Source organism: Pelophylax lessonae (assembly GCF_965119305.1).
Source record: "Pelophylax lessonae genome assembly, chromosome: 1".
NCBI lineage: Eukaryota > Metazoa > Chordata > Amphibia > Anura > Ranidae > Pelophylax > Pelophylax lessonae.
Window position 1 is genome coordinate 362,072,324 of NC_138768.1, and position 14,815 is coordinate 362,087,138.

The window sequence follows — 14,815 nt, forward strand, 5'->3', positions numbered from 1 at the left end:
GCAGGCATTTTTTAGGGCGTTTTTTGCAGGTGTTTGGAGGCAGGCATTGGCATCCAACCAAAACGCTTGTAATCTGCCACAAAAGAAGCTCATGTAGTTTTTTGAGCTTCATACCTTTTGCTTCAGGTGACAAAACGCTCAGATGTAAACAGGGGCCATTGAAATTAATGGGATTTTGCTTGTTGGGCGTTTTGAGACTCCAGAGATGAGTGTTTTACGAGCCAAAATACGCTCAGGTGTGAACAGGGCCTAAGCATTGGTCTCCTTGCCAGCAGTGTGGTTGGAAAGTGGTGGGGGAAGGGGGGCAAGCTGTCTGACCACACAGCCTAACAAGCATAGGACAGTTTGAAACAAGACAAAGAGCTACATGCACTTGGCCCCTGGAAGATTTAGTAAATATTCAAAAGATTTGGTGGTCCTTCTTCTTTAAACAGATGATCATGTCTGGTGTGTTGCTGGTGCCATTGTTGAAAAGGATGATCACGTGGTTGGATTATCATTTTTGTAATATATTTTTAAGAAATACTTATCGTGTGACTATCGATACTGCTTCACCTCTATAACTCCATAGACACATAAAAACTACTTCTACGGTTGGAGGATATTTACAGGGGCATTTATTTACACAGGTGCATAGATCAGTGCACCCTTGCATTGAGACGCATTGAGATGTGGAAGCACCACCCGATATCCCCAGTATTTGTTTGATCCAATGCCTGCTTTTTTCCTGCTAAATGTAAGTGTATCTACCTTATTTCAATAAATATTGCCTGTACGTACTTCACTATATTGGCCATTCCTTTACTTTACACTGCTGAGGAACGTGGGGCTGGCTAAGGATTCTGAAGTTATATATTATACTGGCGATTGCAAGGTGGATCCTCGAGGAGGGCTCTAATCTACTCTGGAATATTGGCTTTTGATGAATATCATTCTGCTTATACTGACCCCCTATAACTAAGGAGTCGGTGATTTCTGGTAAGCCTTTTCACACATTGGGTGTCCATGTGGTGAAGGGATTGAAGATCTGGTTGTGTGTGGAAGAATCCTTTGGAGACTGCACTGAAGTCTGTTGGTGCATGGGACTCTATATGCGATTTTTTCACTTATTGCGATTTTTTTCACTTATTGTTACTGAACTTTATATTTATTTTACTGTGCATGGGACTTTATATGTGATTTATTTCACTTATTGTTGTTGCACTTTATATTCACCACTGTTAATGCACTTTATATTTATATTCATATCAATTGTTATTAGTGATTTATTTTTAATATATATACTATTACCCGTTAATGGTTTACTATATTAAAACACTACACTTAGTGCACTTTAGATGAGCGCAGCTCTGTACACCTCTATAGGTGTATTTAAACCACCCTTGCAGAGGGCAATGTTTATCCTCCCAGGACACACAGCTGGTCCATACAGCCCTACGCAGCTAGGCTGGTAAAATCAATGACAGGCTGACAGCTACATGGATCTCCACTGATTTTCACTGTGGGACTGATGCAAATCTCTGAATGCAGTCTGTTTGTGTTCAGAGTCACGCATGGGTCCTGTGTGGATGTACATGTAGCCTTCAGCCTGTCATTGATATTACCAGGCTGGCTGCCATAAAAACTTGTGCCACCCTCCCAGATAGTAAAGATAAAGACAAATTTGTGGCAGTGTTAAATCGTAAGTCTGTTAACTTGCTGCACATTGTCACTGGCAAGTTGTACAATTGCAGAGCACTTAAAGCACAAGTTCTAGGAGCACTTTTCCAATTTATAACAACTTTGCTTGACAAGTCTCTAGCAAGAGCAAAATTGCAGTGGTGAGTCTACAGCAAGAGCTCTGCAAGTCACAGTGACCCCTGTGGTGGGATGACTATTAAACAACATAACTGAACCAGAACTTGCAGAATGTTTGCAAAGAAAGTTGATCTGGAGTCATGCAATGCAGACTTGCTGCAATTGTGCAACAAACTTGTAAAGTCTGGCAAGTCTAGCAATAGCTTAGCAAGTCATTTTCAAACTTGCAGCACAATTGCTTGCTTTTCGGGCTGGGGAATAAGCGTGGCTCTCTGCACAGGTATACTGATCCGTGTGCCTGTGTAAATGAGCCCTATACATACTCCTTTTATAGCATTCTTATTGGAAAAGCTACAGCATATTTTTAAAGGTTTGTCAAATTAAGTAAACAAGGTAGAAGGGGATCTAATTACACAAAACATACATTTCCATTCCATTGCTTTTAGATCAAAAGGCTGCTGTGCTCTAATTGGTGTCAATACATCACCAGGTATCATTTGCTGATCTAGTTAACAAGTCCCTCTTATTATATTGTGTGTTGTGACAGATGAAACCAGACACAGAATTCTGAAAACTTCCTCCCGAATAACGTTGTTAATCATATATATCATGCATTGGAAATGTAGAATTGATGGTCATGAGATTCATCACTGTCCTGAATATAAAGCAAGATAAGTGCAGTATTTTTGTTTGCTATCCATGTCATTAACCTGAGAGAAGCCCCCAAGAATCCTAGTTATACATATGCCATGAATTTCCCATAACATTAACATCAGCCTCCTGTTCCTGCTGATAAATGAGCCCCATTATGCCATTTGTAATAGATGTGCTTGAATGAATCTGTATTTGCACAGTGTGAAGAACTCTACGTTGGTTCAATCATTCTAAAATTGCTAGGTACATTGAGGAAAGGATATCAATCACAGTATATGCAGTGCTGCCTGCCTAGCACTACAATAAACATGCAGCATTACTCAGTACAACATGCTGCTTGCAATGAAAACCTTCTGCTTGTAATTCACAGTTTTGAATCTGAGTAACACTGCCCACAACCTACATTAACATTGCCCACTCTTTTCAATGCATGTCACGAATGCCAGTAAAAATAAATTGTTACAGGACACTGCTATATATTTGAAGGTCAATGTGGTTATAAAGGTTTGGGTTTTAGAGATAAACAAAGTAGAGACAACGTACCGCAGATTTCAATCCGTGTCTAAGCAATCCTTCACTCATCCTACCATCAGACACACTTGCCGCCATTTATCAAAGTACTTATCAGGACAGCCTGAGATTTGGCATAGAAAAAAAAAGCACCATTCTCTTGAAAATATTGGATTTTTCCTCTGGGCGGATATCCAGGATTTTGCAGCCAGTTTAGCAAATAGATTGAATGTACTTGAAAGTATTGGTCTGTTCACACTACTCAAATGATGTAGATGTTTAGGTGTCTGTGGAAGCATATTTCTGTATTTACACCACATTAGATATTGAAACTATTGGATTTCATTAACTCACCATCTTTGCAGATTGTTCCCACCATACAAATATTGCCTTCTAACAAATAACCCTCAGGACAACTCGTACAGTTCCTCTCTCCTGGGCCAGAACATGTTGAGCAGCTCCCGTCACATCTGAGACATAAACATAGCAAATATCATATGTAAAAAAAATCACCATGAATATAAAAGACCACAAAGCTGACATTACTTTGACTGGTAAGTCTGTAAAACAATGACAGAGCGCACGTTAATTAGAGCAGGGGAGGAAATGAAGCAATACTTTGTGTACAAGACTTCTAATTGCTATGTAGATACAACAATACTGAAAAACAACTAGATACATAATTAAGAAATATAAGGGACAATCCCAGGATTCGACAATTATTTCTTTAGAAATTATGAAAAATGTACTTCCTATTTTTTTAGAAATATAAAAAAAAAAAATAGTAATTATAGTACTAGAGAGTAGAGACATGTTTATGTATAAAAAGAGCAGTTACATACATTATGTACAAAGTAAAACTCAAAATACTTTCATTGAATTACATAATCATATTAAATCTCTTTTCATTTATTTTTTAATATACAATTTTTTTTTAATTTAAATAGGGCTCATAAAATAGGCTAACTTTATTTTATTGCTTTGGCAATAATGTTCTACCTATTTTTGTCAAAGGCTTCAACCCACTGCATAATATGCTGTATTAGCACAGTAATATGGACATAGCTAGTATGTTGTTTACAAAATGTCTGTTGCTTTCATGCATCATAAAAACTCATCAATATCATCTCAAACTGTGAGCTTGCCTTAGTCCCCATTCACACTAGCGCGACTTGTCAGGCGACTTGGTCGCCTGACAAGTCACGGTGGGTCGCTCGCCATTGAATAGCACAGGACCCGTTCTAATAGGAGTGACGCAAGTCGCTCCGAATTAGAAAAAGGGTCCTGTACTACTTCGGGGCGACCTGGAGGCGACCTGCATTGACTTGAATGATATGAAGTCCGTGCATGTCGCGCCGTGCATGTCGCGACTTCACAGGTCGCCCCAGCAAGTAGCGTCGCCCCTGTGTGAACGGGGTCTTAAGTAGTTTTCTTTTGAAACTTACAATTCTGTTTAATAAAAATAAGTAGTTTATTTGCCATTCATAAATGCAACACAAGAATACAAATAGTTTATCTTCTAAAATAGAAGTACTTGTGAGTGCACATATCTATGTCAAATGGCAATAGAATACCTGGTACGTTCACAAGCTGTATTGCCTTTATACTACATGAAAATACATAATACATATATGTCCAATGTGAATGTGAAGCACCTTTGTAAAGCAGATTGCTAGGAAACATCTGACATTTAAGTTATATATAGTCTTTTGGTCACTGTCTTTCCCTCATTTCACATTTGTATTTGATGAATTGAAGAGTGTAAACAGGTTTAAGATACTTAAAGTGTTACTAAACCCACAACAGTAAAATAAGTCTGTATATGCAGACTTAATTAATCCTCCACATTGTGTAAAAAGGCTGTTTGATCCTGTCTTCTCTGATCATCCCCTTCTTTTACTGTCCCCAATCCATGTGCTGATAGTACAGAGCCCTAGGAGGCACTCTGCACATGCTCAGCTTGGTGTGTATTGCTAGAGTTAGATAGTATCAAAGTTAGTATACCCCTTATATTTTTGTAAATATTTTATTATATCTTGTAATGTGACAACACTGAAGAAATTACACTTTGCCACAATGTAAAGCAAAGTGTAAGTAAGTGTACAGCTTGTATAACAGTGTAAATTTGCCGTCCCCACAAAATAGCTCAACACACAGCCATTAATGTCTAAACCGATGGCAACAAAAGTGAGTACACCCCTAGGTGAAAATGTCCAAATTGGGCCCAAAGTGTCAATATTTTGTGTGGCCACCAATATTTTCCAGCACTGCCTTAAACCTCTTGGGCATGGAGTTCACCAGAGCTTCACAGGTTGCCACTGGAGTCCTCTTCCACTCCTCCATGATGACATCACAGAGCTGGTGGATGTTAGAGACCTTGTGCTCCTCCACCTTCTGTTTTAGGATGGCCCACAGATGCTCAATAGGGTTTGGGTCTGGAAACATGCTTGGCCAGTCAATCACCTTTACCCTCAGCTTTTTTAGCAAGGCAGTGGTCATCTTCGGGGTGTGTTTGGGGTCGTTATTATGTTGAAATACTGCCCTGAGGCCCAGTTCCTGAAAGGAGGGGATCATCATGCTCTGCTTCAGTATGTCACAGTACATGTTGGCATTCATGGTTCCCTCAATAAACTGTAGCTCCCCAGTGCCGGCAGCACTCATGCAGCCCAAGACCATGACACTCCCACCACAATGCTTGATTGTAGGCAACACACACTTGTCTTTGTACTCCTCACCTGGTTGCCGCCACACACGCTTGACACCATCTGAACCAAATAAGTTCATCTTGGTCTCATCAGACAACAGAACATGGTTCCAGTAATCCATGTCCTTAGTCTTCTTGTCTTCAGCAAACTGTTTGCGGGCTTTCTTGTGCATCATCTTTAGAAGAGGCTTCCTTCTGGGACCACAGCCATGCAGACCAATTTGATGCAGTGTGCGGCGTATGGTCTGAGCACTAACAGGCTGACCCCTCACCCCTTCACCCTCTGCAGCAATGCTGACAACACTCATACGTCTATTTCTCAAAGACAACCTCTGGATATGAAACTGAGCACGTGCACTCAACTTCTTTGGTCAACTATGGCGAGGCCTGTTCATAGTGGAACCTGTCCTGTTGAACTGCTGTATGGTCCTGGCCACGGTGCTGCAGCTCAGTTTCAGGGTCTTGGCAATCTTTTTAGCCTAGGTCATATTTATGTAGATCAACAATTCTTTTTTTTTTTTTTGATCCTCAGAGAGTTCTTTGCCATGAGGTGCAATGTTGAACTTCCAGTGACCAGTATGAGAGTATATATTTTGGGTGGGTGCATGTGATTGGCACATGGCCAATCAGCACTGTCCAGATTAGTGTCAGGGTTCATACAGCCTCATAACACAGTCAGAGGAGAATGAAAACTCCACCTACAAGCTTTAACCAGTGCTCAGCCAGACACTGATAGAAGTCAGAAGACTGCTATATACTGCTAATGGGAATTAATATTTATCCATTTATATTTACTAAAATAATTGCATTTCCATGTTTTATGTACTGTGGGAGACCAGATATAGTGAATGCAGGGTCCTGGGGTTAGTAACACTTTAAGTTCTGTGAGTAAAAAAAAAAAATGAACAATGTACAGTATATCTTTAGACTTGAAACAGAAAAGAGATAATATATAAATGTATCTTGTGATGCTATAAAGGATTTTTAGGGTATTCTGCTATAAAATGGTTATAAAGAGGCCTTCTGAGAATTTACAAGTCATACCATTTTTAAGTAAACCATGGAGTTTTGACATTTTTTTACAACCTGTCAAGAATGCTTCCATGATAATTACACTTATCTGATCTCCATTATTCCTATCGTGAAAGACAACAGTGTATAAAGGTATCCTATAACACATTGCCACTCTGAGGAGCACAGCTGGTGTCATTTTATGTTGGAAAATCATGTATCTGTCCTCGCCTTCAGTACTGAAGGCTTGTGAAGATATGTAATGAACATTAATGGGTGTAATTGAAAGCAGTTCTCTGCATCTTTTTGATGTAATTGACTGTGGCAGTCTCTCACTGTTTTAATCTGATGTGGATGGGGAACTGAAAGGTTTCATTAGACGAAGATATTTACTTTAATTGGCACCCTTCCCATTCAATGTATTAAAAAATAACCCCGCCTCAGCTGTCATTGCTCAAAACACTGTGCCTTGGAAACAGCTTTTACTATTCTGCAAAATAACATAAATCATTCCCCGATACCTGTCTTTATGCTGGTCTCATATTTATTTATTTCTGTTGATACAGAAAGTTATATTTTCCCAAGAGAGGTACAAAAGGTATGTCACAGAACGGTGTCCTCTATACCTCAGAACAACATTGCACTGTGTATCCATGAATAATGATTACTACTTTTTAGAACTGCACTTCTGCATCTTATCCATTATGCTCTTTCACAACGAAGGCATATATCTGTCTATACCAAGTACATATAAAAAAGTAATACAGATTCTCCTTGGCCACTAACTCTACATACATAGCATCACAAATATTCAAGTCAGTCTTCAACATTTTTTTATTTTGCTTTGAACATGGGCTGCATCACATTTTTTTATAGGTTGCGTACAGTATATAAACATCTTTTCTAGAAAACTTGATTATGAAATCCCAGTCTTCTCTTGTGCTGCCTTCATAAAGTGTATCTAAACAAATAAACAAAAAAATAATATATTGCAGCTTACTAGTCCTTAGCTATAGTGGCAGCATTAGTTATCATTAATATGCTTTTTTCCTTTTAATTTCACCTGGTGCTCCTGCCGGTAATGCACTTCCTGTCCTGTGACAACTCTCACTCTCTGGCCTGGTTTACACTAGTGTGATGAGTTTTGAATTCGATTCGAGGTGTGATTAGGAAGTGGTGTTCAGGTGGATTGCGATTTTACAGCTGTCTGTTTTTGGATACTACATTATGGCTTGGGCTACCAGTGATGTGAATGCATGCTGGGCAGTGACAAGTTATTTCTAGCTCTGCCCACTTCTATTAGTATGAATCTAAGTCCTTTCTACTGGGTGGGAATAGGTTTCTCCTAGCTCCACCCTCCCCCTTCCTGGTAGAGTTTCCATCATCTATTGCTGGGCAGGAAGAAGTCTCTTCTAGCCCCACCCTCTTTCGATGCTAACAGGTCATGCCTTCTACCACAAATTCCCATTAATCCTGCCCACATCTCCATTTCGGCCATTGGTCTAACCTCTTTGCCTTAGCACCGCCCACTTGACCCTCTCTTGCAGTCATCTCTCTAGGGCTTGTTCTAAATGGCGGGAACAAGCTGGTTTCCATAGAAATGCTACTTGCTCTCCTAGGATTGGCCTTACTGTAGTTGGTTACAGGCCGAGCCTGTCCTGAAGGGCAGTGGGGAGACGGAGTGGAAAGATTATTCCAGGTCACTGACCAAACTGTCTTAGTGTTTGGGGGCTCATGGTGTAAGGACAGGAGGCTCTGGGGACCTGCATCGATGTGATGAGCTCTTTGTAGTGGAAAGTTACTACCACCAGTACCACCAAAAACACATAAAAAATGCATGTGTATGCGTTTTTAATCTGTTTCCATTAAAGTTTATGGGCCACAAAATCAAACTACATTGCACCAAAGTAGTACGGGCACCTTCTCCAAACTCGCATTGCAGTTCCTTTTCATTGATGTGAACTGCCACCATTGAAAATGGTGATTTCCATTTTCATGCGATTCTGTGCAACTCAAGTCACATCAGGAATCACAATAGCATGAACCAGGCCTCACACCTGTACTGTATCTATGGGAGAAGCAGTGTTGTAGTAGTACAGTAGTAGTAGTAGGTATATTTGGCAGAAAGATAATAATGTTTGAGATGACACTTAAGGGTGGACAGGACAGCAATAGACCTCTAAGCAAAGTTAACACGCAATGCCTTGCACTTTTTGGAAAAATAGGATTTTTGACTTACCATAAAATCCATTTCTCTGATGTTCATTGACGGACACAGCTTCTGATCTTCATAACCACTGGGTTATACTGCCCCCTACAGGAGTAGGACACTAGGCAGGAAAATAATTTGGCAATGCTTATGGGCAGTCCCAGGGGGTATACTCCCTCTCTCTGCTATAGGTACTCAGTTTTGTTACAATCAGTGTCAGAAGAATCACAACTTCACAGAGGGGCGAGTGCTGTGTCTGTCAATGAACCTCAAAGAAATGGATTTTACGGTAAGTCAAAAATCCCATTTTAGCTTTCGTTCATTGACGGACACAGCTCCTGATCTTCATAACCATGGGGTGGGAACAGCAAAAAAAAATCCCAAAGCTAAACAGTAGCCAACCAGGCAACAGGAGCTCAACAAAAACAACTGGAGCCCACCTGAAAAAAAACTGTTTACCCATAGCAGAGAGAGGGAGTATACACCCTGGGACTTCCCATAGGCGTAGCCAGATTCTTTTTCTAAATGTATAGGAAAAACCTGCGCTAAGGAAATTGAGGGGGAAAAACGTGAGAAAGGCTGTGGCCTCCCTAAAAATTGGCCAAAGACTATATCAAGAGTATGGTTAAATAAGGGTAGGGAATATGGTGCTGTCTTGGGATATTGGGTAGTAGATCAAAGAGGTGGTAGTGTTTGAGAAATTCAAAAGGTGGTGTAGGCTGTACCTGTAAGGCTTTTACCACATACAAGTAAAAAAGGTATACCACATCAATACATACTAAAATAACCTCCTACAGCAAATCATAACAGCATAAATAAAATCAGAATATAAATAATCACTGTTATAAGGTGGTAGGTGATATTAACTAGTAGGATATATCCCAATATGGTGATAGTGCTGGTTGGTGTATATTAAAAGAATATAATACAAAATATATACAGAAAATATAATATATTATGGTGACTCAGATGGATTGTGGGAGGTTTAGTAGGTTAAAATATGCACACATATGTAACTTTAAGAGGTAGTAGTGAATATATATCCAGTGATATAAAATATTAAATCCAGTGGAAAGAATATATACAGTGGGTACGGAAAGTATTCAGACCCCCTTAAATTTTTCACTCTTTGTTATATTGCAGCCATTTGCTAAAATCATTTAAGTTCATTCTTCTTCCTCATGAATGTACACATAGCACCCCATACTGACAGAAAAACACAGAATTGTTGACATTGTTGCAGATTTATTAAAAAAGAAAAACTGAAATATCACATGGTCCTAAGTATTCAGACCCTTTGCTGTGACACTCATATATTTAACTCAGGTGCTTTCCATTTCTTCTGATCATCCTTGAGATGGTTCTTCACCTTCATTTGAGTCCAGCTGTGTTTGATTATACTGATTGGACTTGATTAGGAAAGCCACACACCTGTCTATATAAGACCTTCCAGATCACAATGCATGTCAGAGCAAATGAGAATCATGAGGTCAAAGGAACTGCCTGAAGAGCTCAGAGACAGAATTGTGGCAAGGCACAGATCTGGCCAAGGTTACAAAAATATTTCTGCTGCACTTAAGGTTCCTAAGAGCACAGTGGCATCCATAATCCTCAAATGGAAGACGTTTGGGACGACCAGAACCCTTCCTAGAGCTGGCCGTCCGGCCAAACTGAGCTATCGGGGGAGAAGAGCCTTGGTGAGAGAGGTAAAGAAGAACCCAAAGATCACTGTGGCTGAGCTCCAGAGATGCAGTCAGGAGATGGGAGAAAGTTGTAGAAAGTCAACCATCACTGCAGCCCTCCACCAGTCGGGGCTTTATGGCAGAGTGGCCCGACGGAAGCCTCTCCTCAGTGTAAGACGCATGAAAGCCAGCATGGAGTTTGCTAAAAAAAACACCTGAAGGACTCCAAGATGGTGAGAAATAAGATTCTCTGGTCTGATGAGACCAAAATAGAACTTTTTGGCCTTAATTCTAAGCGGTATGTGTGGAGAAAACCAGGCACTGCTCATCACCTGTCCAATACAGTCCCAACAGTGAAGCATGGTGGTGGCAGCATCATGCTGTGGGGGTGTTTTTCAGCTGCAGGGACAGGACGACTGGTTGCAATCGAGGGAAAGATGAATGCGGCCAAGTACAGGGATATCCTGGACAAAAACCTTCTCCAGAGTGCTCTGGACCTCAGACTGGGCCAAAGGTTTACCTTCCAACAAGACAATGACCCTAAGCACACAGCTAAAATAACGAAGGAGTGGCTTCACAACAACTCCGTGACTGTTCTTGAATGGCCCAGCCAGAGCCCTGACTTAAACCCAATTGAGCATCTCTGGAGAGACCTAAAAATGGCTGTCCACCAAAGTTTACCATCCAACCTGACAGAACTGGAGAGGATCTGCAAGGAGGAATGGCAGAGGATCCCCAAATCCAGGTGTGAAAGACTTGTTGCATCTTTCCCAAAAAGACTCCTGGCTGTATTAGATCAAAAGGGGGCTTCTACTAAATACTGAGCAAAGGGTCTGAATACTTAGAACCATGTGATATTTCAGTTTCTCTTTTTTAATAAATCTGCAACAATGTCAACAATTCTGTGTTTTTCTGTCAGTATGGGGTGCTATGTGTACATTCATGAGGAAGAAGAATGAACCTAAATGATTTTAGCAAATGGCTGCAATATAACAAAGAGTGAAAAATTTAAGGGGGTCTGAATACTTTCCGTACCCACTGTATATATAAAGTGCAAGGTGCAATAGTGAATATAAATAATGAAACTAAGGTGCAATCTTGGACCCTAAAATAAACAGGTGCTTAGAGGGTTAAAAATGATCCCCTAATAGAAGTGCCAGTGATAATATGCACAGTGAAGATCATAAATTAATATCCATAAGTGGTGGTGCTCAATCTTCCAGTGGCATTCCCAAAAATCTTCTTAATAAAGGAGGGTGCCTGGGGTGGTTAAGAAATAGATTGCACTCACCAGAGTGCCTAACCCCACACAGGGGTATTAGGCAAGGGTATTAATAGGCTGTATACCACAGCTTGAGGATGGCTGGTCCTGTATATCTTAAATATTGCTCCTGCATCCATACAACTCAGCACCAGGAAGGGGATAAGGGAACAGATGTTGCTTCCACAATGCTCAATATGCTTCCCGGTGTGTACTCCAGCAGTATGGTATATAAAATGAACAAGGAGGGGGGACACATAGTGTCATACTGTAATGTAGGATTTATTTGTGAAATACAAGGTAGGTACTCACATTATGGTAAAAGTAAAATCTCTGTAAACATCCAAAAAATGGAGGGCACCGTGAGGGTAGACTGCAGGTGTCTGCAGCTCCGGAACGCAGATGCGTTCCACAACGGTCCCGGATCAGGAAGTGACGTGACTACACTATATGCGTTTCGTCATAGACGTCCTCAGGCTGCTGGACCATACTGCCGGAGTTTTATTTATGCGGTTATGATTTGCTGTAGGAGGTTATTTTAGTATGTATTGATGTGGTATACCTTTTTTACTTGTATGTGGTAAAAGCCTTACAGGTGCAGCCTACACCACCTTTTGAATTACTCAAACACTACCATCTCTTTGATCTACTACCCAATATCCCAAGGGCAGTGCCATATTCCCTACCCTTATTTAACCAGATTTTTTTTCTGCCTAGTGTCCTACTCCTGTAGGGACAGTATTACCCAATGGTTATGAAGATCAGAAGAGGTGTCCGTCAATGAACGAAAGTGGAAAAAAACTGACTGGGTTTTACTCCTACCCTTCTCTATCTAAAAAAACGTTTTAGCTTTACATACACTTTAATGGTTGCTGAACCCTCATTGTCCTGGAATGATCCAGAAGCACATTACCTAGTAAAGCCAGCCACCAAGGAAGTGACACTTTATGAAGAGGCAAGTGGTCTCTTTGCAATCCTGACAACTTGACAGTAAGAAAACTGCTCATGTGACATGGATTTTGGTGAGTATGCAGCAAGTGAATTGCGGGGATACATGTTAATTCAAGGTTAGGGACTCATTAAGTTGCAGTGAATGAAAGATAAAGGACAGGAGAGGTTATGAACAATCAGGCTTTGTGCTTTTTAAACAATGTAACAAAATAGAATTTCCAGAACTACTTTCCTCTGACATCTTCTTTTATTAGACAAGCACTAAAATAAACAGAGCACTCGACTGATGTGTTTCTACCTAATCAGACTAAGGCCTTGTAAGGCAGAAATGAGTCAGAAGGTTGCTCTGTTTGTTCTATTGCTTGTCTAATAAAAGAAGATGTGGAAGGACACGTGGTAGTGCTGGGAAATTCTCTTTTGTTACATTGTATCTGTGTCTTAGAAGAAGGCAATTTTACTGTGCACCGCCAAGGGGTTGAATAAGTTTAATGTGGGTTTAAAATATTTTTTCTCTTGCTTTGTACATTTAAAACAAGTTGACCATAACAAATATTTTTTTTCATTTCCATAGGCAACGCTTATGTGCAACTAAACCCTCCTAACTTTTTGCAGCCAAAGACAGTGCCATCTTAGCCTGTAGTTAGAATTGCAATTGCCATGGTCGTTCACATGTGACCAGCTATGCCCCCAGCAATTTAGGGCTTAGAAGTTCAGTTGAGAGCAAACATAAGCACACTGGCCACCATCCCTAGAGGCACATCTTCAATGTAGCATACACTGCACGTGATAGGAAAAGAATGTAAGTGAAAATAATGCAGAATACATTTCTATGTTTAAGGATTTGATAACATATATTGGACAGTTCTAACTTGAGCTTTCTTTTGGGAAACAATATTGAGTTTAGCTCCACTTTAATACCCCACACATAGTCACCAAATTTTAAGCAACTACTTTTATTGGGTTGATTAAGATACAAGACTAAACATATAGGCTTAAAGTGAAACTTAAGGCAAAATAAAAAATAGCATATATAATGCTATCCATTATTAGCTTTAACTTTTTTTTTTCTGAGCCCTCTGAACATTTAAATTATTACCTATGTATCATGTAAATGTTTGAATCTGTCATTTTTCTACTTCCTTTAACAGATCAAGCTGCCCAGCTAAAGTAATGGTTAGAAGGGTTGAGGCAAACCATCTAAAGGGAACTTACAATTGTCAACTTTTATTCATTTGGTTTAAAAATGTTCTCTTTAAAAAAAAAAAACACTGGCTGTAACTTCTTTAAAATTGTGACCTGTACTTATTTATTACAGGTATTTATGAAGTCCAGACAATTTATGCAGTATTTTACATAAACATCAGTTCCTGCCCTCAAGGAGCTTATAATCTATGGTCCCATCATGCATATTTAAACACACATACCAGGGAAATTTGGACAGTAGCCAATTAACCTACCAGCATGTCTTTGAAATGTGCAAGGAACCAGAGTACCAAGAGGAAACCCAAGCAATCACAGGGAGAACATGCAAACTCCAGGTAGATGGTGCCCTGACTGGTAAATGAAACAGGGCAGAAGTGATAACCACAAAGCCACTGCATAGGGTTTTTATTTATTTGTCACTTACTTACAAATCTATTTAAAACTACATGTCCATCCAAGGCTAGACCTTTGACAGGTTGACAATGCTGTTTGGGATTTCACTACAGAATGAATAGTGTTAACAACTTATTAAAAGAAGTGGGAAAATAGAAACCAATGTGTTAATACTAGTTTCAGACTAAACAATTTATGTACTTTTTAATTTTGTCCTAGTTCCACTTTATTCTCTATGTGTTTAATGGCAAAATTTTATGACGCATGGGTACATTCCTTATTTGTTTTATAGGAGCAGAAAGAGAATGCCACAAAACCACCTCCTAAACTCCACACATCTATATAAAGACAGCATTCAAAGGCCAGAGTTGTGCCAGCCATATGGTGACGTTTGAGTGGGGTCACAATGGCAGTATCAGTATGAACAGTATGGAACCATA

The 14,815-nt window shown here is 39.9% G+C and overlaps 1 protein-coding gene across 4 annotated transcripts in view; it reads right to left on the reverse strand.

The window, feature by feature from the left end:
- PCSK5 (proprotein convertase subtilisin/kexin type 5) overlaps nt 1–14,815 on the reverse strand; it is a 684,033-nt gene that overhangs the window by 188,347 nt on the left and 480,871 nt on the right. For all 4 annotated transcript variants that reach the window (XM_082244075.1, XM_082244078.1, XM_082244077.1 and 1 more), the window contains exon 20: nt 3,316–3,431. In XM_082244075.1, coding sequence (XP_082100201.1) covers nt 3,316–3,431 — 116 coding nt within the window. The remainder of the gene's footprint in view (nt 1–3,315; nt 3,432–14,815) is intronic.